The 23,427-nt window shown below is 41.3% G+C and overlaps 1 protein-coding gene across 7 annotated transcripts in view; it reads right to left on the reverse strand.

Moving 5' to 3' along the window:
- Positions 1-23,427, reverse strand: part of LOC109911635 (liprin-beta-2) — a 231,286-nt gene that overhangs the window by 15,661 nt on the left and 192,198 nt on the right. For 6 of the 7 annotated variants that reach the window (XM_048607121.1, XM_048607120.1, XM_020510979.2 and 3 more), the window contains 8 exons: positions 21,150-21,211; positions 20,452-20,524; positions 18,143-18,249; positions 17,951-18,015; positions 11,866-11,926; positions 10,925-10,963; positions 8,538-8,706; positions 2,116-2,257 (listed from right to left, as the gene is read on the reverse strand). In XM_048607121.1, coding sequence (XP_048463078.1) covers positions 2,116-2,257; positions 8,538-8,706; positions 10,925-10,963; positions 11,866-11,926; positions 17,951-18,015; positions 18,143-18,249; positions 20,452-20,524; positions 21,150-21,211 — 718 coding nt within the window. The remainder of the gene's footprint in view (positions 1-2,115; positions 2,258-8,537; positions 8,707-10,924; positions 10,964-11,865; positions 11,927-17,950; positions 18,016-18,142; positions 18,250-20,451; positions 20,525-21,149; positions 21,212-23,427) is intronic. The other variant, XM_048607119.1, reaches the window with a different exon arrangement.

Consider the following 23,427-nt stretch of genomic DNA (forward strand, 5'->3'; position numbering starts at 1 on the left):
ATGCTCTTGTCAGATCAACTGATCTTCACACCTTTCTGCTCAAATTATCTTTCTTCAAAAAAAAACTTGCTGTGAGTGCAGGTTGATTGATAAGATTGCAATGAACAGGACAGTTGGAACTGGGCCGAGGAGTGGCAGATGGAGTTTAATTTGGATAATTGCAAAGTGTTGCATTCTGCCAAGATGAACATGGGCAGGACTTACACAGTTAATCATAGGGCCCTGGGCAGTGTTGTAGAACAGACAGACCTAGAGGCTCACATACATATTTTACTGGAAGTTGCATCACAGGTAGACAGAGTGGTAAAGGCAGTGCTTGGCATGCTAACCTTCAGCTACTCAGACCATTGAGTGAGTATAGAGTTGGGACATCATGTTATAGTTGTACAGGACATTGGTGAGGCCACTTTTGGAGTACTGTGTACAGTTCAGGTTGCCCAGCTATAGGAAGCGTATTATTAAATTGAACTGGGTGCTGAAGAGATGGACAAGGATGTTACTGGGACTGGAGGGTTTGAGTTATAAGGAGAGGCTGGGTAAGCTGGGAGTATTTCCCCTGGAGTGCAGGGGGTTGAGGAGTGACCTTTAAAAAGTTTATAAAATCATGAGGGGCATAGATAAGATGAATACCAAAGGTCTTTTCCCTAGGGTAGGGAAGTTCAAAACTACAGGGTATATTTTAAGGTGCGAGGAGAAAGGTTTAAAGGGCACCTGAGGGGCAACTGTTTCACATAAAGGTTGATTCGAATGCGAAATGAATTGCCACAGGAAGTGGTAGATGCAGGTAGTGTTACAACATATAAAAAGACTTTTGAACAGGTACTTGAACAGGAAAGGTTTAGAGGGATATAGGTTAAGCTCAAACAAATGGGACTTGTTTAGTTTGAGAAACTTAGTCAGCATGGGCGAGATGAATTGAAGGGTTTGTTTCCATGCTGTATGACTCTGAGATCTTCTGTTCATCTTGTTAAGCAATGTGATTTAAGGATTGAGAAACGTCAAAAGTACAATAGTGAAGAGGAGGGTGAACTACAGTCGAATCCAATCTAGAAAGAGAAAAGTTGCAGGGAAAAGAAAATCAAAGAGAACGAAAAAAGACAAAGAAAGAAAAGCATTTTAAAAACCTTTAACAGCCGTTTCTTATCTACAGAAACCAGATAAAACAGTTTAAATTGTTCCCGTCCTGAGACATTCTGTGGTTATGAAAGGTGTCAGATAAATACATATCTTTCAAAAACAAGCATCCGAGCAAGAAGTTTAAGGCATGACAATACACAACCTGAACAAAACCTGGAATTGTAGTCTCTGATGACGTGGCAGATTAACCTGGATGATAAATTCTGGTGAATTAAACCTCTCAGTTTAAGCCCACTCTCTGTGCTGCACTGGAAAGTCAGCCTTGATTATTGTTCAAGTCCTAATAAAGTGCAATAACCAAAAGGTATAATGTAACCTATCAACCAATACTTTAAGGAAACAGTGGTGTTTAGTGCAGCTTGCTTTGCATTTAAGTGTATTCCTCTCCCCTTAGACCTAGAGGGTGGGAAAGGGTAAGTAGAAGACAAATCTTTCAGGTAATTGTCAAAATAAAACAAGAGACGGGGAACTTTTTTTATGCAGTATATAATAATGATTTACAATAAACTGCCTAAAACGAGAGTAGCAGATATATCAACATTTTAAGTATTTATCTTTTTTTTCAGAAAGGAAAATATTGTTAATAAATGAGGATAAAGCAGAGTAAGTGGGACTGATTGAATACTTCTTTCAAATGGGCATCATAAACATAATGGGCTGAATGGCCTTCTCTGCTGTACATTTTTTCTGAGTGTTGCTCTAACTAGATAACCTTTCTCCAGTCATCCTAGCAATGCCTTAACACCCACCATTACAGCAAAAATTATTTGTATTTCAAGAATGGCCAACAGACAGAGCTTTATCAGGAGCACTGCCCACATACTGTAGATGTCAAGCCACTCGATATTCACTTAAAGAATTTACACCATTATTGCGAAGACAGGGAGAAGTCCCCTGTTGTCAGGGAACTAAAACTACATGCATTATTAGTCAAACCGCAACCATCCAATAGAGACACTTCAAATTCAAATGACTCACCTTCCCAGGAATTTCTTGAGCCCTTTGCTACTCTTTTTGTTCTCGGGGGATATTGAAGGAAATTGATCAGTTTCAGTGGTTGAGGACAGAGGTGAAAGGTTGGGCGAACTAAAAGTGGAGTCAACACTTCTCTCAGTCTCTCCTAAACGTGGAAAACATGGAGTGAAATACAAGCATAGCCAAATGCAACATGGAATTAATTTACTTTCTGTCTAAACAGCTGTTCTGTCACCATCTCCAGTAACAGGCTCACCCAAGTCATAACGCAGTGAGATAATAGCAACTGAAATTAATGGGTGCAAATATAATGATTTCTGACTGGAATACTCTGCTGACAGTAGTGCCAGCTGTAGCTAGTCAACAGCACTCTCGTTCACTTGGGTCATGGATCTCAATCCCACCTCAGACTTGAGCATAAAATGTAGGCGATCACCCAGGTGGATTTCTCTGGGAGCAAGCAAATAACAGCAGTGAGTATAAAAGGGTGGGTGTGGGCAGGGGTGGTGGCTGGTGCTGAGGCCAGTGAAGGCAAGGGCTTGATGATGAGATCAGTGGAGTGGTCGGTTTGGCTCAAAAAGCACGTTCCCTCCCAAAAATAAAAAGGTCTCTCTCACATACACCCACCTATGCAGCAACTTGCAATTCTCTCCCATCAGGACCACCCAACTCTAGGCTTGCCTGTACAGCTCTCCAATTCGTTGTCGGCACTGCCAGAAATGCACCAGGCTGCTGGATGCACGCCCCACCAGCCTGAGACATCTGCTGCCGAATCTAACTTTGCAGTACTTTGGTAGGTCGACACAGCAATAGAGTCAGAATCGAGAGACACCACCAGCCCAGAACCCTCCCTCACCAACCATCCACCCTCTCACCCCCACAGAGTTGGATATTTCCCCGTCCCCATCTCATGGAAACTCCCTCAAATTTCAAAAGGTACTTGTCAGGGTCAGTGGGGCTGGTATAGTCCAGTGGGCACAGCCCTGCTCTCCTTCCATGTGCAATGTGATACTGCTAGACTGGGCACGCGCAGGGTGCATACATGCAGACAACACTGACCAGGCAGCGTCAAAAGAAGGGAAAGATGAAATTAAACAGCATCTGGGAATTGGAAGAGGAGAACAAATTCCAGGACAGTCCACCTGGCTAATCGCTGTCAATTCAGTACTGAGGAAATGCTACACATTCTCTATTCGTTTGTGGGATGTGGGCATCACTGGCTGCACAGCATTTCTTGCCCATCTTTGCTGAGATGTTAAATCTCTCACGTGGATTGCAAGTTTGGTGGATGGACAAGGTTATTAAAAATTCCCATGACTGGCCGGTACATGGAAACCTACAAGAGGGACAGTTACCATCCCCTTTTCTTCAGAATGGTGGCCCAAAACTGCTAGCTGCCGTGTAATATTGTCAAGAATCACAACTGGCTAGCACTTACATAAATAAGTAACAACTTGTCATAAAACACCTTTAACATAGCAAATCACCTTAAGTACTTACGAAGCAAAATGCAACATTGAGCCCCATAATGAGACAATAGGACAGATGACCAAAAGCTTGGTCAACAAGTTTGAGGAGTGCCTTAAAAGGAAGAAAGTGAGATAGCAAGATGTAGGAGTGTAGGAAGGAATCCCAGAGCTTACAGCCACAGGCAGTGGCTACTGGTGGAGTGATTAAAATCAGGGAGGCTCAAGAGACCAGAATTAGGAAAGCAGAGATTTTCAGAGGGTTGTAAGGCTGGAGGTAAATGCAGAGATAGCGAGGGGGTAAAGTCATGAAGGAATTTGGAAACAAGGGTGTGAATTTTAACATCGAGAGCCAATGGAACTCAAGAGTGATGTTTGAACAGGATGGTGCAACTCAGGATACTGAGCAGCAGAGTTTTAGTTAACTTTAAATTTAACCACTCGATCTAATCCCATTTTCTTTCTCATCCCTATATCCTTTTGCATCTTAACCCTTTAATATCCCACCCAATATAATCTCACTCTTGCTGTAAAATCTAATTGAAATGAATCCAACTTCTTATATCATTTAATATCACATGCACCCTAATTCTACTCCCCTTTCCAGTTAATACTATACCCAGTCTAATCTCAGTCCTGTCACTCTCCATAACTTTTAATATCCCACCTAATTTAATTCTACCCTCGTCCTTGAACTATCTTGAAAGCAGCTGCAGGTGTCAATCTCTCGGCAAATCACAGCCACTTGCCTGTTTTAGAAACAGTTCAGAGAATGAAATAGAAGCTAAGTTTAGCAACCAATCTGAATGGAGGAGTTGATGCATGGCAGTGAGCTTGGCCAATGTGAATATTTGGAACAGAAAAGAGCACTTTTGGATCTAAATATCTGGAGAGCTGCCTGCATACTCACCAGAACTCCGGATAAATTAATGCTGGTGAGTTATTTGCTGGTCGACATCCAAGTTAGCAAAACTGTGGCTTCTTAGATCTCCTAAATGCCACGTGTATCTGAACAAGACAGCACCTGAAGGGCTAACTGATCTACGCTTGACAGGTTGGGCAGGTACTCTGCAATAGGCTCACAGCCTGGGCTGTGACCAGCACTAACTGCCAATGGCTCCTCTTTCTCCCACTACTTTCTCCCAGTGAAAACTAAACTCCAGTCACTCTGTTCCAATAATGGCCACTGCATTTGTATAATACCTCTTTACAGGAGTGTAATCACATGAAAATAAACACCATCACGCCAATAAAGACAACATTAGAACAGATGACCAATTGTTTGGTCAAAAATATAGGTTTTAAGGATCATCTTAAAAGGAGTATAGGTACGGATATTTACGGAGGGAATTGCAGAGGGAATCAAGCTGGTTGATAGCCTGGCCAACAACTAAGAAAACACAATTGATACAACAAGAGGCCTATATTGGAGGAGCAGAAGGTAGCAGAGCTGGAAGAAATTAGAGACAGGGTGAGGAACACATGAGCAGGAGAAATTTAAAACAGTCATTTGAGGACAGAGAGCCAATGTGGTTCAACGACAGGGCTGGCGGATGAAAGTGACTTGGCACACGTTAGAGTATTGGTGTAACTGTATCTAACTAATATAGCATGAGGCCCTTTGGCCCATTGTTTCCATACTTGGCATCAAAAGTCCATATATTCTAATCGAATTTTCCAGATCACAAATGAAACATTCCCCTCGTTCTCCATTGCAGACACCAACTTGACATTTATTCTGACAGAAGTGCTACATTTTACATTGACTAGAAAACAAAAAGCAGAAACCTCACGAGTAGTGCTTCGTGGTCATTGAATACAGTACCTAAAGTTGGAGCACTGGCGCTCCTGTTGCGATCTTCAACCATCCCGAAAAGTAGCAAGTCACGTGTAGAGAAAGGAAGATTTGCCGCAGGGAGGAAGAGTTAAAAAGATGACAAAACAAACAGAAGCAGCAAAACCCATGCAAAACAAAAGAAAACAAGCTGCAATAGGGCCAGTAAATCACAGGGCTAAAACACCTAAATCTGAAGCCCAGTAATAGCAAGAGGATAGTCAGTTAGGTACATGGTTTCACTTCTGGCCAATAAGCCTTTAATTCCAATCAAGAACAAAGCATCTTTATTTAACAATTTTGCACTTATAATTGTAATGCGTTTATCAGTGTTACAAATTCAATGTTTCTTCTGACCTCTGGGCAACAACGTTTAAGAGAGGTTAGAGAAACTCACTCTATACTGCACTACACAGTGGCCAGAGCTTGCAACTAAGTTGTGACAATGAGCATAGTAAATGAATGGGAGATGTTGACATAGCAATGTACAATAGCAGATGCCATCAGCACATCATGACAGAAAAACCGTGACATCATGTTGATGGACAGGAAGTGGATACCACATACCAGGCAACGTATAGTCTATGATAACATCCCATTTACCAGGAGGCTCGGCATTCTCTTTTCCAACAGTCTGATGGGCAGAAATCAAGTCTGGTCATGAAAATATTTGCGCAAGGTTTGAGGACAGTTTGCATTTTCTGTAAGCATTTTGAATGCGTGGATGCACTCGGGTGGTAAACACAAGCAAGCTGGTTTATATCAATGCAGAAATCCTTTTTTGGGAAATTAAGATGAAAACATTCAGTATATATTGATAACTTTAACAGCAGGTCAGGCTGCAGTGGTGTACTGTTTCTTTCAATTAGGAATCCAAGAGCTTGGACTAGTCTTCTCAAGAACGAGTGTTCAAAAATTGTACTGTGACAGTTTGTGAAATGTAATAGTCTTAAAAAATTAAGAATCTGGTATCAATAGAAGTCACCATAAAAAAAAAGTAATCAAATTCATAGCACGTGGGTGTCATTGATAATGCCAATATTTATTGTTCATCCCTGATTGGCCTAGTGAAGGTGGTCATAAACTATCTTCTTGAATATAAGTGAGTGGCCTGCTACAGTATTTAAGAGGACAGACCATTCATCTGGACAAACAAAAATCAGATTAAGTAAGGATGACAGTTTTACTTTCCAAAATGACATTATTGAGAAAGGTGTATTTCAAAGGAAGCAAACTGCCATCTTTACCTGGTCTGGACCAATAGATACTTCAAATGTCACATCAATACGGTTGAACTTTGGATAACAAGGGATGATAGGCAATAGATGCAGGCTTTGCCAGTGGCATATTCTGAAAATGAATGAAATATAATACCTGCCAAATTCTGTTTAACTTCTGTAATTAATCGGGTCTCTAATTCAGGCTTTCCATAAGGTAAAATGGGAAAGACAAAACACTACAATCCAGGTAAAAATCGGTTAACAGTTAAAACAGTTAGAAATCCCTGAACTTCATCCAGTAAAATTTGATCTTAGTTTAAAGTTGTTCATGTAAACAATCCACATGAATATCTGAATTAGGAGCTGGCCATTCAACTCCACAATCCCACCTACTTCTGACACCCTTTGACTCCCTTGTTAGTCAACAGTATGCACTTCTGCCTTAAAAATGTTCAATGACCTTCCTCCAATGTTCTGTTGGGATGAGTTCGATACACTCAATTCAGAGAGAAAAACTCTCACCTTTTGCATTGTAAATGGGTGACCTCTTATTTTGAAATGATGTCTCATAGTTTGAGCCTTAATTTCAGAAGCACCAGCCAAATCCAGAGCCAACAGTGCGAGACCCAAGAGCAGAAATAATTAGATGAACATTGGGTTATTCTGTCACAGTACAGTGGTGATTGTTAGCACAAAATCGATGAAACCTGACCTGTATTTGGTTATTTATGAAATGAGTGCCATTACTATTTATTTTTAAAGCCTTAAAGTAGTTGTCAACAGAAGTCTATTCTCTCTTTATTTTGTTAGGCCAAATTGAGCACACATCATTGTGGTTGTTTATTCCATTTGTAGATTCAATGATTAACTCTTGTTCCAATTAATTTAAAGATAGATGTCTCTAGCCCTGGAAACAGGTCTAGGCCATTTCGCCTCCTGATTGACAGGAAATTAGATTGATAATTTCATAAAGGAATAAAGGGACATGCATGCTCTAGAAAGGTTTTGTAATAAAATGAGGGAGGATGGTAAAACAATTAATCTAAACACACATGCACATGCACACGCACATACACATACACATACACAGAGTTTTGGTTCTATGCATTCTTCACAGCAATGAAAGTCAGTCAGGGTTTTATAGAGAGTGCATAATCTGTCCTGTTGAACTACTGAAGATGAAAATTTACAACAGAATATCACGGCACCAAAGGAGGCTATTTGGCCCATTGTTTCTGCGGTAGTTTTGTAAAAATATATACCTCACTCATCCCCATTTACTCCCCAACTACCCAATAAGCAACTTTTCTTTTCAAGCAATGATGCTTGCCAATTGTGAAACTTATTACAAATTCTGTTTCTCTCCCTGCCAGGATATCTCAGTGTCCTTCACAAATATGAAAACCAAGCTTCTTTTGTTACATCTTAAAGGTAGTTTTTCAGTCGTTTTTGAAACATGCAGCTACTGTTCCATTACAGATAAATTTTTTTTTTAAAAGAGATTCACTTTGCATGCCAATACCCCTTCAGCACAACTGACATGTAAAACTTGTTCAGTGAGCAGCTCACTGGGACATCTGGAAACAGCTGCACACATAGCAGCCTCTGTTATTTAATGAGTTGTTTGAGTATTTTTGCCCCTCCTGAACACACACCATTCAATGCTCATTCACTGTCCCTTCCATCTCCTTGAGCCCCGGTAAACAGAACATGTAAAACACTGACGCAAACACCCCCTCCCCCACCTCCAGAACCTGAGCACATAACTGGCCAGTTTCTGAGCTGCAGCAATTTTAGGCTAACCTTTCCAAAAGAACAAGCGCAAGCACAATAAGCGGACTGACTACCTCCTGTAGTGCAAACATCTACAAACACAGGGAAGTGAATTTTACCGATGATACATACTCAGATTGACGGAGGTGTTTTCCAAGTCTACCAGGCTCATAGGTGGCGTGTTTGGGATAGTAGTCACTTTCTGCTTCGGTGGGAACTGTTCAGAGTTGTCCTGGTGATTAGACTGTGGAAGTTTCCCTGGAAGGGTCTGGTATTTGCTGTTACTCGGGTATGGCTTGTTCTATCATACAAAGACAACAGATGCCTAATAAATACTGGACCATTATGAAGATGCATTCAAAGTTGACTTGGTTCATCAAGGCTACTACAATGTCCTATTATGACCAAGGGTCAATAGGCAAAGAAATACTTTGGAACATTCTTCACTGATCCATCAGCCAGTTCGTAAGATTATATGGACCAAGTGAAATCTATCAGAACAATTACTTTCTGTACAATGCAATCTCTGCTTCAGTTAAAAACCTGTGAAGATCCCTCATGATAATCTGCTGGATGGTGAAGCTCCAGAATGCTGCAACAGTCCTAGAGTAGACTCTCATTTGCAGGAGCATTAGGTGGTCAGTTGTGGTGAAGGCTGGCTTTCTAGATTTATAGCTCTTTGGATCTTCCTGGTTGTTGAAGTTAATAGATACACCATGGATGACAGCTAGGGCCTTATTTCTCAAATAGGATTGGGATCTCCCTTATGGTCCTGCGTAGTAATGCTATACAAAGCTCACGAGGATGAACAAATAGCCCTGATTATGAATTACATTTAGAGAGTCACATCCCTCATATAATTATTTGAGGAGCCCAATGTCCATTTTAGAGGCCAGTCTAGAGCATCTGAAGGTAATCGGGCCCCATAAACTTCACAGTGGGATAAACATTGCTAAATTGGTAGACTTTGGGCTCGGAGGAAAACAGGTGCAAGCCATACCAATTGCTACCCTTTGCAGTTCTTCAAATCACAGGGGCTAAGGTAATGGGGGTTAACATGTTGCAGTTTCAGCCTTAAGTGGCTCAGGGAAGATTCTTAACTGGGATCCTATGTCATCAGGAGGAAGGAAAACTGCTGACATGGAAGGGAGGGAATTCTGCAACCTCTCATCACTTGAGATCATGGCCAGAAAGCCTGAGACTGAGCATATTCTACACTCCTAATAGAGAACCATGCAAATATACCAAATCATGGACATACACTTAGGCCACTTACGGAAATGACCATCCTGCATTTCTCCCCACTATCTTAAAACCCCTCAACGAACATGAGCAAAGAGGAGGAAGCTATTCTGGTCATTGGCACATTGCCGCTTGTAGGAAGCGAATAGAAAATTGGTCGCCTACAATTCAAAACCGTGTCACTGCCTGTGAAGTGTCTTGGAATGGCCTTAGGTTCAACAACGTGATACAGGAATGCTGGTTCTGTCTCCTTCTTTATAGGATGCATCGGTTCTTCAACTGCTTGGAACTTCTGCGTCCATTCAGAAGAAACATCAGAACAAGGATTAGCATAAGCCATACTGCCCCTTGAGCCTGCTCTGCCATTCAGCACGTTTGTTACTGAACTTCAAATTCAACTCAGGCTGTCCCCTCACCCTGAGACTGTACCCCCCAGATTCCAGAATCTCCAGCTTTGGGAAATATCCTCTCAGCAGCAAGGATGCAATCAGACCAAAATGCACCTTAACTTTAAATGTTGTGGGATTACGCTCTGCAACAAATTGCTTTTCTGCACAATATAACAGTGAACACATTTCAATAAAATTATTATTGGAAGTACAAGAGAACATAAAAGCTCTTTTATCCAGGCATTCTGAAAAGATGCTCGTTGTCCATCTACAGGAGTGTTGTGTTACCTTACTGAACTAGTGATCCAAAGAACATGGATCTAACTCTTAACTGAGAATTTGAAAGCCATTGAAAATATTTGAGATTGAAATCTAATCAGATTGTTGTAATAATTCAACTGATTGACTAATACACTTGATCAAAAATAAATTTTCATCCTTTCCCAGTGTGATCTAAATATTATCTCAATCTCACACTAACTTTGTTGACTCTTAACTGCTTAACATGCCACTCATCTATATTAAAAAAACCGCTTGCAGTGGTTCATGCTGAAGGCCCACCATCATGTTACCAGGACAACTAGAGATGGTCAATAATCATCCTACATAATAGGCCGATATCCCGAGTAGGAGTGAGGACAGAAAAAAAAAGGGCTTTGTCAGAAACAGTCAGTTTACAGAACAGACAGAAATAAATTAATGCTGTGTTAAAATATTCCAGAGATTTCAGAGAGGAGGGAGTACCTCCAAGTTTGAAATACTACTTTCAAGACTCACTTTTCCATAAAGTACACACACACATATAGACAATGAAGTGAAAGAACAATAATACATCAGCAAATAGGAGTGGGAAAATGGACGTTAGAGGTTAAGTAAATGAGTTACTACCTCAGAATGTGCAGACTCTTCTTTTTCCAAGTCTGATAGCTGTTGATATGCAGGAGGCGAGAAAGGCAAGAGTATGGATTGATGAAAAATAATTAATATTGACATCTTGTTAGTATGCACAGATAGCTTTGCTACACAAAATTGGAATACACATTGATACAAATGACAATCAGTTTTGAATGCTTTGTTGGAAGTAGAAGGTCTGATCCTATGAGTAGTGCTTGGGTAAATGGGTGGCGCACCAATAGAGATGCCAAAGAATCACCAAGGGAAATACTGTATCATCAGTTCTTTTGGGGCAGAGTTCAAGATCTCTCACGACTTTGCATGGAAGAGTGCTTCCTGATTTAACGCCAGAATAGTCCAGCTCTTATTTCAAGATTATAGTAACATAGGTACAGGAGTAGGTCATTCAGTCCCTCGAGCCTTTTCTGCTGTTCAATGAGATTATGGATGACCTGCGGCCAAACTCGATATACTTTTCTTTGGCCTGTATCCCTTAATACCTTTGCTTAACAAAAAAAAAGTCTATATTGGACTTAAAATAACAACTGACCTAGCAGAAACTGGTGTTTGTGGAAGACATTTCCTTGCCCTAATTTTTAGGCAATGTTTGCATCTAAACAATCTATTGTGGATACAAACTTCATTCGAGAGGTTTGGCCACAAAATCAACAGAGGGTCCCAGTAGAGTATTGAGGGATAAATCATAAACTAAGGCCACACTTGTCAACAATGCTCCAGTGGCCTAGTCTCAGAGTTCCTGTGGTACTGCTTTAAAATGTCACCTGTCTTTTTATTCCAGGTCAGTCTTGTGTTCCCATCACTAATCACTTCAGATACACCTTTTAAGTTTTAATTATCCTGCTAAAGACAGGAAGAGAGAGCTGAGCTCAAGACTATTTCGCAAACCCATTAGTGTGAATGGCCAGTGCTCTAACCTTCTCAGTTTGTCCACTGTTCAGCTCGTCTAAGCTGGCTGAGGTCTGTCGTGGTTGTATCCTGTGGGATTTAAGAAACAGAAATGTGCAGGAAGTACAAAAATTGAGCAAGGTCTGTACATAAGTGGGGGTCCAAATGAAAACCCTTCACAGATCTAGTTAAAGAGCAAAGTGGGCTCGCTATCTTACAAAAACAAATTGTTGGAAGGTCCTAGAAATCTGAAAGCAAAACAGAAAATGTGAAAATCTCAACAGTTCAGGAGCATTTATTTTATTCATTCATGTGATGCATGTATCGCTGGCTGGGCCAGCACTTATTGCCCATAACTAGTTTCTCTTGAAGAGGTGGTGGTGAACTGCCTCCTTGAACTGTAGTCCATATGCATTAGGTAGGCCCACAATGCCATGGGCACAGAGGTGGTGTTGGGGGTAGCAGTAGTGTGTGTAGTGGTGATATTGAAGGAACAGCAATATATTTCCATCTCAGGACAATGAGTGGCTTGGAGGGGAACTTGCATGTGGACGCATTTCCATGTACCTGCTACCATCGTCCTTTTAGGTGGAAGACCTTCCTGGATCACAAGCATTGGAATTCCTTCCTAATCCTTTGTATGTCTGGCTCCTCTTTTAAGACATTCCTTACAATCTCTCTCTGATCAAGCTTTTGATCGCTTGTGATAGCTTATGATCGAGCAATCAAAATACCTTCAGCTGCTTCAATGACTCTCCTGTTGTGTGTTTACGTAGGTGGATTGTCACTTTAATAATCCAATCATGTGACATGGTAATATCATCAGCCATTTTGGAGGGAAACAGTTTATCATAGCTTGCTGCGTTTTAGAGTGAAATGCCTTCTTAATAAATCCCCTAATTCATTAAAAATTGTGGTCCTCACGACGGATATCAGAGGCACTTTGAAAAAGAGGAAATGATAGGTACAGTCAGTGTGGATAAAATAAAGTATTAAGTGAAGGAGAAGCTCACCATATACTCTCCACCCTGAAGGAACAGGAATGAATACCCTTCACAAAGGGATATGTTTTGAGCCAAGAGTATAGACACAAAAGTATTAAGTGAAGGAGAGGCAGCCTCACAAATACATTGTTTTAAATTGGAAGATGGTAGCGCTAAAGTTTCTGTGGGACACCACGCTACATAGACATTTTCCATTTTAAAATGGCAGGAAACTTTGGTGCCGTGGAACCGTATGAAGAAAATTCAGAAATCTGGAATTCCTATACAGAGAGAGACTTTATTTATTTTGTTTAAGCTAACCAAATTGAAGCAATGTTGCAATGATTTCTGAAGAAGGGTCTCGACCCGAAAGGTCAGCTTTCCTGCTCCTCTGATGCTGCTTGGCCTACTGTTTTCATCCAGCTCTATACCTTGTTATCTCTGGTACAGAGATGTTGGGTTCAAAAACTTAAGAAGAAACAATAGGAATCCTACCGAACCATTTTTCGCCAAAACCATTGGTGACTGCTGAAAGATTCAGATTCACTAGACGTAACAAGCATGATGATGAATCTATTGCCCAGTTTGCAGCAATTTTAAAGATGGCAGCACCATACTGTGGATTTGGAAACAACTTAAATAACACTACCAGAGACAGACCGGTGTGTGGTTTAAGATGTGAAAAAAAAATCAGGAGAGATTACTGATGGAAAGGATCCAAGACTTAAAGAAAGCACCGGAAATAGCTGTCTCAATGGAACTAGCAGCTAAGGAAGCACAACAGCTAGGCTCGAGCGTGAGTGCACACAAAAGCCAGCTGAGAGACAAGCAGCAACACAGACTGAAAACTGCCATTGGAGTGGAAAAAGAGGTCATGCAGCAGCAAATTGCTGATATAAAGATGTTGTATGCAGAAACTGTGGAAAAAAAAACATTGAACATTCCTCATATTTGAGGAAGAAACATGAACAAAATGCAGCAAAAATGCAGAAATCAAACCTAGGAAGAGAACCTGGATGGTACAAAAAGAAAAGCTGAGACTTACAGTCCGAAGAAGAGCTGTTATTAAACACGCTAGCCGTTGCTGGTGAGACCAACTGATACTTTTACTAAATGGGAAATCAGTAGGAATGGAGTGGACACATTGGGAGCAACCCTCAAAAATTGTAATAAGAATGAATACAGACAAAGTGGTGTCTTTTCAGGGGTTGTATCAATGTGAATGTTGCAAAGAAGGTAACCAAACAGGTGGATGAGGGTAAAGCGGTTGATGTGGTGTATATGGATTTCAGTAAAGCGTTTGATAAGGTTCCCCATGGTAGGCTATTGCAGAAAATACGGAGGCATGGGATTGAGGCTGATTTAGCGGTTTGGATCAGAAATTGGCTAGCTGTAAGAAGACAGAGGGTGGTGGTTGATGGGAAATGTTCATCCTGGAGTTCAGTTACTAGTGGTGTACCTCAAGGATCTGTTTTGGGGCCACTGCTGTTTGTCATTTTTATAAATGACCTAGATGACGGCGTAGAAGGATGGGTTAGTAAATTTGCGGATGACACCAAACTCGGTGGAGTTCTGGATAGTGCGGAAGGATGTTGCAGGTTACAGAGGGACATAGATAAGCTGCAGAGCTGGGCTGAGAGGTGGCAAATGGAGTTTAGTGCGGAAAAGTGTGAGGTGATTCACTTTGGAAGGAGTAACAGGAATACAGAGTACTGGGCTAATGGTAAGATTCTTGGTAGTGTGGATGAGCAGAGAGATCTCGGTGTCCATGTGCATAGATCACTGAAAGTTGCCACCCAGGTTGATAGCGTTGTTAAGAAGGCATACGGTGTGTTAGGTTTTATTGGTAGAGGGATTGAGTTTCGGAGCCATGAGGTCATGTTGCAGCTGTACAAAACTCTGGTGCGGCCGCACTTGGAGTATTGCGTACAGTTCTGGTCACCGCATTATAGGAAGGATGTGGAAGCATTGGAAAGGGTGCAGAGGAGATTTACCAGGATGTTGCCTGGTATGGCGGGAAGGTCTTATGAGGAAAGGCTGAGGGACTTGAGGCTGTTTTCGTTAGCGAGAAGAAGGTTAAGAGGTGACTTAATAGAGACATACAAGATGATCAGAGGATTAGATAGGGTGGACAGTGGGAGCCTTTTTCCTCAGATGGTGATGGCTAGCACGAGGGGACATGGCTTTAAATTGAGGGGTGATAGATATAGGACAGATGTCAGAGGTAGGTTCTTTACTCAGAGAGTAGTAAGGGCGTGGAATGCCCTGCCTGCAAAAATAGTAGACTCGCCCACTTTAAGGGCATTTAAATGGTCATTGGATAAACATATGGATGATAATGGAATAGTGTAGGTTAGATGGGCTTCAGATTGGTTTCACAGGTCGGCGCAACATCGAGGGCCGAAGGGCCTGTACTGCGCTGTAATGTTCTGTGTTCTATGTTCTAAGCTAGACCAGTGCCTTATGGAATCAGGCCAAAGGTCAAGAGAGAAATCCAACCAAATAAGAATGAATTGAACCAGGATGGAACTTTATTAAGCCTTACAATTATTCTGCTTGAAGAGATTGACAATGATCACTATACCTGTGACATTGGTAATGCACAATCAAGAGCTCACCTGACGGTTGCAGCCTTGCCTCTGACCTTCAAGCAAAAGCTTAAGGATGAAGCAGCTCAAGAGGATGATACTGCCATCCTGCGTTGTGACATCAGTAGATATAGCGGTACACAGATAAACATATCCACTCCACTTCAGTCGAGTGCCAAATACAAAATTAAGTAAAAGGATCCATCGTTAAGCTGCTTATTCACAAACGTAAACCACAGGGTAGTGGAAAATACAGTTGCAACATCAGAGTCAAACAAACCTGTGCTTCATTGAAGTTTAATGCCCTTCTGGTACTTTTCAAACCAATGCTTCAGAACAAGGAAGCTGGTGAAGGTAGCACCACCATTCTCTGCTGCGTGCTTACTAAGCCCAATGCTTCCATAGAAAGGGACTGTGGTACTTCATCCCAGTGAAATATATGAAATAACACTGGTAGGTTCTACTGGTGAACTATAAATCTACAATCTGAAATGGGAAGGTACAGGATAATGTACCTGTGATTTATGAGATCAACAGGCCACAGCTTCCTTTAAAGTGAAAGAAAGGCTAGCAGTCTTGCCGAAATTCTAGGGTGACATTGTTGTTGAAGAGAAAGGAATGATCACCCTGGAGTGGAAAATGGTGAAACCCAAAGTCAATTCTATCTGGAAAAAATCTGAACAAATGAACTACTGCATGCTGGAAAAACACTATCTTTTAGTACATGACCTGAATAAAACCAAGCAAGTGCTATGGTTGCCATCCAAGATCTGAACACTGGAATCACAAACTCTCTAGAGAACAGTGATTTGAGGAAGTGAAAATTGACATTTTGAATGCATAACTTCTGAGACAGCTCCTTCAGATTCTGCAGAAGTAATTTTCCATGTGCAAAATCTCAGCTCGAAAACCTCATCAATAGTGGGGGAGAAAAAAACCCAGCAGAAATCACAAAGCAACTTAAGAACTTGGTGGCGATAGTAGGTGAAGAGATTGTACTAAGCTGTGAAACATCTTAGCTTAGTTCTTTGGTGAAGTGGTTTAAAGATGATTTTTAAAAAAATTAGACAGGGTCTAGAAATACTAGAAATATCTCAGCAAGGAACTGTAAACAAATTGATAGTTCATCAAGTCATTACAAAGGATGAATGTGGAAAAGAGACTTTGAAAACTCGAGCCAGTGATTGTAAATGGGGTGGTCAACCAATTTACCAAGAAATACATGACATAAACACCTAAAAGAACTGCTGACTTTGAATGTGAAGTGGAACAACTAGCACAGAAGGTTTTCTGAGGAAAAGAGAAGGGCCAGAGAAACCAATGAGAAAAATAAGCTCAAGGTGCAACAACAGCCACGGAATCAACATCCACCAGAACGTCTTACCGACTGATTGTTACATGTACAATTATACATGTTTTCATGGCAGGAGCCTCTGATGTTAAGTTTTAGTGGGGGAGGTGTGTGGGATCTGTTGCATCTCTGTGTAAGTACTTTGGACTGTCACTTTAATAATATAATCACATGATGTAATGATGTCGTCTTTGGCCATTTGGGAGGAAAACTGTTTAGTCCAGCTTGCTTACTTGTAGACTGATGTTCAAATGCAGCAAGACCTGGACAATATCAAGGCTTGGGCTGATAAGTGACAAATAATATTCACATTACATAACTGCTAGATAATGACCATCTAATCACTGCCCTTTGACATTCAATGGCATTACCATCATTGAATACCCCACTAGCAACATCCTGGGGTTCACCATTGACCAGAAACTGAAGCGGTCTCACCATATAAATCGAGTGGCTATAAGATCAAGTCAGAGGCTAGGAATACTCTAGTGAGTAACTCACTTCCTGACTCTCCAAAGATTGTCCACCATTTACAAGACACAGGTTAGCAGTGTGATGGAATACTTCCAATTTTTCTGGTGAATGCAGATCCAGCAACACAAAAAATTTGACACCATCAAGGAAAAACCTGCCTGCTTGATTGGCACCACACCATAAAAAGTCAGACACTCCAACACTGACGCTCAGTAATACCAATATTTGCCATCCACAAGATGTAAAGCAGAAATTCAAAGATCCATAAACAGCACCTTCCAAACTTACGGTCACTTCTGTCTAGAAGCACAAGGGCAACAGACACATTCTAACACCACCGCATGCAAGTTCGCCTCCAAGCCACACACCAGCCTGACATGGAAATATATCGCTGTTCCTTCACTATCTTTGGATCAAAATCCTGGAATTCCCCACCCTAAGGGCATTGTGGGTCAACATCCAGCAAATGAATTGCTTTGGTTCAAGGAGGCAGCTCACCACCACCTTCTCAAGGGAAACTAGGACAGGCCACAAATGCAACCAGCCAGCAATGCTCATGTCCCACAAGTGAATTAAAATAAATACAAATCTAATCCCATTATCACACCACTTCCTCTTTCCGAGTTTATCATTCTTGCTGCAAATACCCATCCACTCTTCCCTGGAGGCTTTTCAGGATCTCTGCCTCAACAACAAATTCACAGTTGAATTTCCTTACCTCATTTCAAACTCGACTGGTGTCAGGTGAGGTCCTACCGGAGATGAGGAGATATTGGGCGAGACCTATATTGGAACAAGAGAGAAATTTCAAATGGTTGGGTTTATTGAACAATAAAGGAGTAAGTTTTTTTATTTATACATTTAAACTGAAATAGAGGCATCCTTTAAAAAGCAATATTATAATTATCACCTCTGGTCTCATTACTTCGGAGTGAGCCACTTTAGTAGGGGTAGCATTCATTGAACAGCCACTTAACTCTTCCTCACTGCTCCCCATTAATATCCTTTCAGAAGACCCTGAAATAAAACAAAATTAGACATTGCTAAAAATTTCTTTGGTTAAGAAATAATCAATTTGACTATCTCTAATTATTTTAAAATGCGACTGCCTCATTTTGCTCATTGTAGGGTTGCACCTTGTATTTTCTGAATTCCTGTGCAATGGACGTCATGTAAGGTTGTCCATTCAGAAGGTGTTGATGAGCTGCCTCCTTGAACAGCTACAGGCGATGAGGTCAAGGTACTCTCACAATTCCATTCCACATAAAGGTTTCGCTGGAGCTTGCCAGACCACTTTGGTGGGCAGTTATAAATCAACCACATTGATGTGAACTGGTTCAAAACAACAGGTTTCCTTCACTAAAGGAAATGGGTGAACCAGTTGGATTTCTATGATAACCTAACAACTTCATGCTCAATTTGTTCTTGGGGACCTCCCCATAAATACTGACACTTTCCTGAGGCCCATCCATAAATTATCTTGGGTGCAAAAAGTGACACACTCACATGGAACCCTTTGTCTTTACCTGGTGAACTCATAACTCATAACAGGACCCATTCATATTTTAATAACATTCCAGTAGAAAACCTCTTAAAAACATTGACTATACTCCCTGTTGTAACATCTGGAGTACAAGACCATTTAAGCAAAGAAAAATATTGTTGTTTGTCAGTGCAGAACTTGAAATCTGCTAAAAAAGACGCATTGTCAAAAGTTCTCTTACACTCATCAGGACATTTGTTCAGAAGAAAATATAAAAGGGGAACGACATTTTATATTGCATGAGAAGAAACTGGAGTGGTTGGCAAGTAGACTGATTGGTACAGACAGTGCCAATGGAGAATGCCCTAGTTAGTGATGATTGACAGTTAGCTGCCGAGCTTTGTTTCAGTGTAAGCCAGGCAGGTTGACTCTGATTGATCAAGGCATTGTAAGAGGAATGAGCCAGATAATTGCTGTCATTTATTTTAAGTTAATGTAGAAAATGACTTTTTTTTTTTTTAAAAGAAAAGATGCATTCCAGCAACAGAAATAAAATGCTAATAAATTATAAGGAAGAAGTGAGAGGAGAGTGATTAGAGAGGGAACACAAATGTCCTGAGACATGACACATTTGACCAGTGATGGATAAAGACATTGGCTGTCCACCTCCCCTGCGTGGAGAACTAGAGATACACTAATGTTGCTTCTGGGGGGAGGCCTGATTCAACTTAAGCATCCTCAGACATCTATCTGGTCTGACTTAGGCCTTGCATGTAATCAAGACCTGAATGGGGTGGATACTAAATAAAAACCAAAAGAACTGCAGATGCTAGAAGGGAAGTGTCACCGGACCTCAAACTTTAACTCTGATTCTTTTTTCTTCACAGATGCTGCCAGACCTGTTGAGTTTTTCCAGCAACTTCTGCTTTTGTTCCTGAATGGGGTGGAATTCCCAACTATTGGAACGCCAACCAGAAGCTTGCCACCTCCACTGATGGCAGCACCACTGGGCACGGTTCTTGCTACAGGTAATGTTTCTAGGCCAACTGAGAAGATTGCTGATGGATGCCTATATACAGGTGGTGTTCCTTTCCAAAAGGAATAATAGAAAAGTTATAGTGGTGGGCGGGATGGGTACTGCAAGGAGGGGTCACCCTATTGCATGATGGGGGGCTGGTGGAGCAGGGTCAGTGGAGTCAAGGGCAGGAAGAGTGACTTTCAGTGCTCCCCTCATACTTACTGATATTGGGTACCTTGCTCGGGCACTGACTGGCTGTGAATATGAGGGATCCTGAGGCCAAAGCAGACCTGACAACGGTTTTCTGGGCAGTTTGGGGAGTCATGGGAGTTCATTACATGCTTCAGCAACCATTAAATTCCGGCGGTCTCAGGGATAATTGCTCTCAAGAAGGTTATTAATGAATCTAATTGACACACTGCTACTGATGGATGTGGTTCCTGGTCAGAACATACTTGCCACCAACTTACCTTCGTACAGCTTTTCTGATGCCAGCAATCTAACACTGGCACGTCTGCCCAAGTTATTGGCCATCACCCCTGTTTTAATGGGTTCCGATAAATTCCAAACATCATCTCACTGGTCTTTCCCACCTGGAATCACAGCTTCAGAATCTGTCCACATAACTACTGGCCCAAGTGGTTGTGAAAAAGGACAAAAATAAATCTGATTCGGCTGGACTATAATCTGAGATAGAAACTTGATGCGCTTCCCTTACCTTGAGTCATTATCATCTGCTTCATCATTTTACACTGGGCCAACAGGCGACTCAACTCTTCTATCCGATGGTCCTGTCATTGAATAAAACCATCTTTGAAAACTGGGAGACTCCACAACAAAAGGAAGGCATGCATTTTGAAAATGTTTTCCTCAATGTCAGGAGAGCTCAAATTATTTAAACAGCTAAGGGAATAATTTTGAAATGTAATGTGGCAAGCAGCAGCCATTTTTCTTTGAGCTAACGCTCACAAACAATAATTAAAGGCCACATTTCTGTTTTTGTTTTTGTTTTTAAAATATTGCTGAGTCATAAAGGAAATGTTAATCAGAACTCTCCTTGGTCTTCTTTGAAATAGTATAGATTTTTTTTTCAGGGGCCAAGCAGGACTTTGGTTCAACGTGTTCTCTCTCTGAAAGGGAACCTCCAATCACTCCAACATTCTCTCAGTTCTGCACTGGGGAGTATCTGTCTGGATCATGTCCTCGGATTTCAGGAGTGCAGCTTGAAACCACAACCTTTTGACTCAGAGACAAGAATCCTAGCCACTAAACCACAATTGCATGAGAGGACAGAATCTTAAAAACACCTCTCAGCCTGAAGTCAGGAAATACCTTTTCCACATTGTGGTGTGGGACAGGAGGGAGAAAGTGGAAAAAAAAGCGAGGATTAGGGAGAATATGGAAGTTATTCCTTACCTTTTCTTCATTTGAGGCCAGCAAAGAATCCAATCCGATCTTTAACCTTTGCACTTCTTGGTCTACAACAAATTCAATGAAATGATCAGTTTGTTGGCTTGGACACTTATCAATCACACATTCTGACTCTTTGAAACCCAAAGAAGAAATGACTTTCACTATAGAAAATTGAAACCAATTGTGTGAATTTGCAAGAATGCTTAAATCACAGAATGGAAGCATGATCTTTCATTTAACTTCAGTTAATGAAATACTTAACACCGCTGCATTTAATTAGCGTGCAGACACCTAGCCTTATTAATGAGTTAGAGCCAGCACTAATCAATGGAGCAGTCAAACATCACACATGGTTGAAAGCTATGCAGGTTTGATGGAGGATTAAACTAATGAGAGTGTGGAAGTACAAAAAAATGAAAAAGCTCAAAAATGCAAGATGACAGCTCATCTCAAACAATTATATCCAACTGATGGACTAACTTCAATGAGCAAATCAAACTGATTCCACTGGGTGCTAACAGTAGCCTGTAATAGATTTGATATAAATATATAGTTCTTTACTGATTTGTGTACTTTTTTTTTTTAATACAATTAGCGTGATGGAACATCACCTTTCTGGATGACTGAGAGAGACAGTGACTATATTCCCACCAGACTCTCACCAGTTGAAGTCAGCATTATGGATGTGCAACAAATTTTTCCCAGTTCCCCACTTGGGTTTAACAAGGAATGGGCTACCTTGCAGCCTGGCTTGGGCAGTAAGATAAAGTCCTCATTTACAATTTGATTTTGAATGGCTTCCGCCATGCCCTCGTGGAGTATGGCTAGCCCTCAATGTTCCCAGCACCTAATCCTCTACAAGGAAATTGTTGTGCCAGAGTTAAGTATGGGCAGTTTTGTGAATTCAGTTATGGTTAGGATATTCAAATTGCTGAGCATGTACAACTTAAATTCACCGAGATGATCCCAGAGTTAGGAACCTATAGCTGTGAGTAGAGACTTGAGACACCAAGAGCCCTTCTGTTGAATGAGAGAAGGCCAAGAAGATAGAACCATAGAAAAGTTATGGCATAGAAAGCGGCCATTCAGCCCATCATATCTGCACTAACCAAAAATATCCCATCTCCGAATATCTGGTCTGTAGCCTTGCAGGTTACAGCATTTCAGGTGTGGGTCCAGATATATTTAAATGGGTTGAGGGTCCCTGCCTCAATACCAAACTGGGTAGCGAAGTCCAGATTTTCACCACCCTCTGGATGAAGAAGTTTTTTTTTCTTACGTTCACTCTAATCCTTCAACCTATCACCTTAAATCTGCACCTGCTTCCCCAGGGGAAATCTGTCTCCCCTGTCTCAACCCCTCAATTTTGCACATCTCAATCAAGTTACCTCCTCACTTCCAAGGAAATCAACCTTAGCCGATCCAGTCGTTCCTCATAGCTGCAACTTTCAAGCCACGAATCATCATCGTAAATCTCCTCTGAACTCTGTCCAGAGCAATGGTGTCCTTCCTGTGACCTGGGTGACCAAAACTGTGCACAAAATTCTAATGGTGGCCTAACCAGAATTGTATACAGCTCTAGCAGTACATCACTGCTGTTGTATTCTATGCCTCATCCAATAAAGAAAAGCATTCCACTTGCTCTTTTTTGGGGGAAAAAAAAAAAATCACCTTGACACAGATAATACAAACTGTACTAATAAAGCTATTTTTAACGGTTTAGCAATCAGCAACATGAGGCCATGAGTTTAAAGTGAACAGTGTGGGACATTTGGGGGTCAGAAAAACATTCTTCACTTGGAAGGCTGGGGGGGCATGGAATCCTTCATAAATGGATGTGACAGAGACAGAAACCATTGCTGTTCGAGGAATTTGAATAACATTGGAGACAGAATGATGGGTAACAGAAAGACAGTGGAGAATGGGATTAGGAATTTTTTTTCCCTTTTATTCATTCACAGGATGAGGGCATCGCTGGCCAGGCAGCATTTATTGCCCATCCCTAATTGCCCAGAGGGCAGCTAAGAGTCAACCATATTGCTAAGAGTCTGGAATCACATGTAGGCCAGACCAGGTAAGGATGGCAGTTTCCTTCCCTAAAGGACATTAGTGAACCAGGTGGGATTTTTGTGACAATCTACAAGGGCTTCAGAGTCATCATTAGACTCCTCATGCCAGATTTGTTTCTATGAATTTTCAAATTCCACCATCTGCCATGGTGAGATTCAAACCCAGGTGCCCAGAACATTAGAGATAGTAGGAACTGCAGATGCTGGAGAAT

Source organism: Rhincodon typus, chromosome 17 (genome assembly GCF_021869965.1).
Source record: "Rhincodon typus isolate 14 chromosome 17, sRhiTyp1.1, whole genome shotgun sequence".
Taxonomy (NCBI): domain Eukaryota; kingdom Metazoa; phylum Chordata; class Chondrichthyes; order Orectolobiformes; family Rhincodontidae; genus Rhincodon; species Rhincodon typus.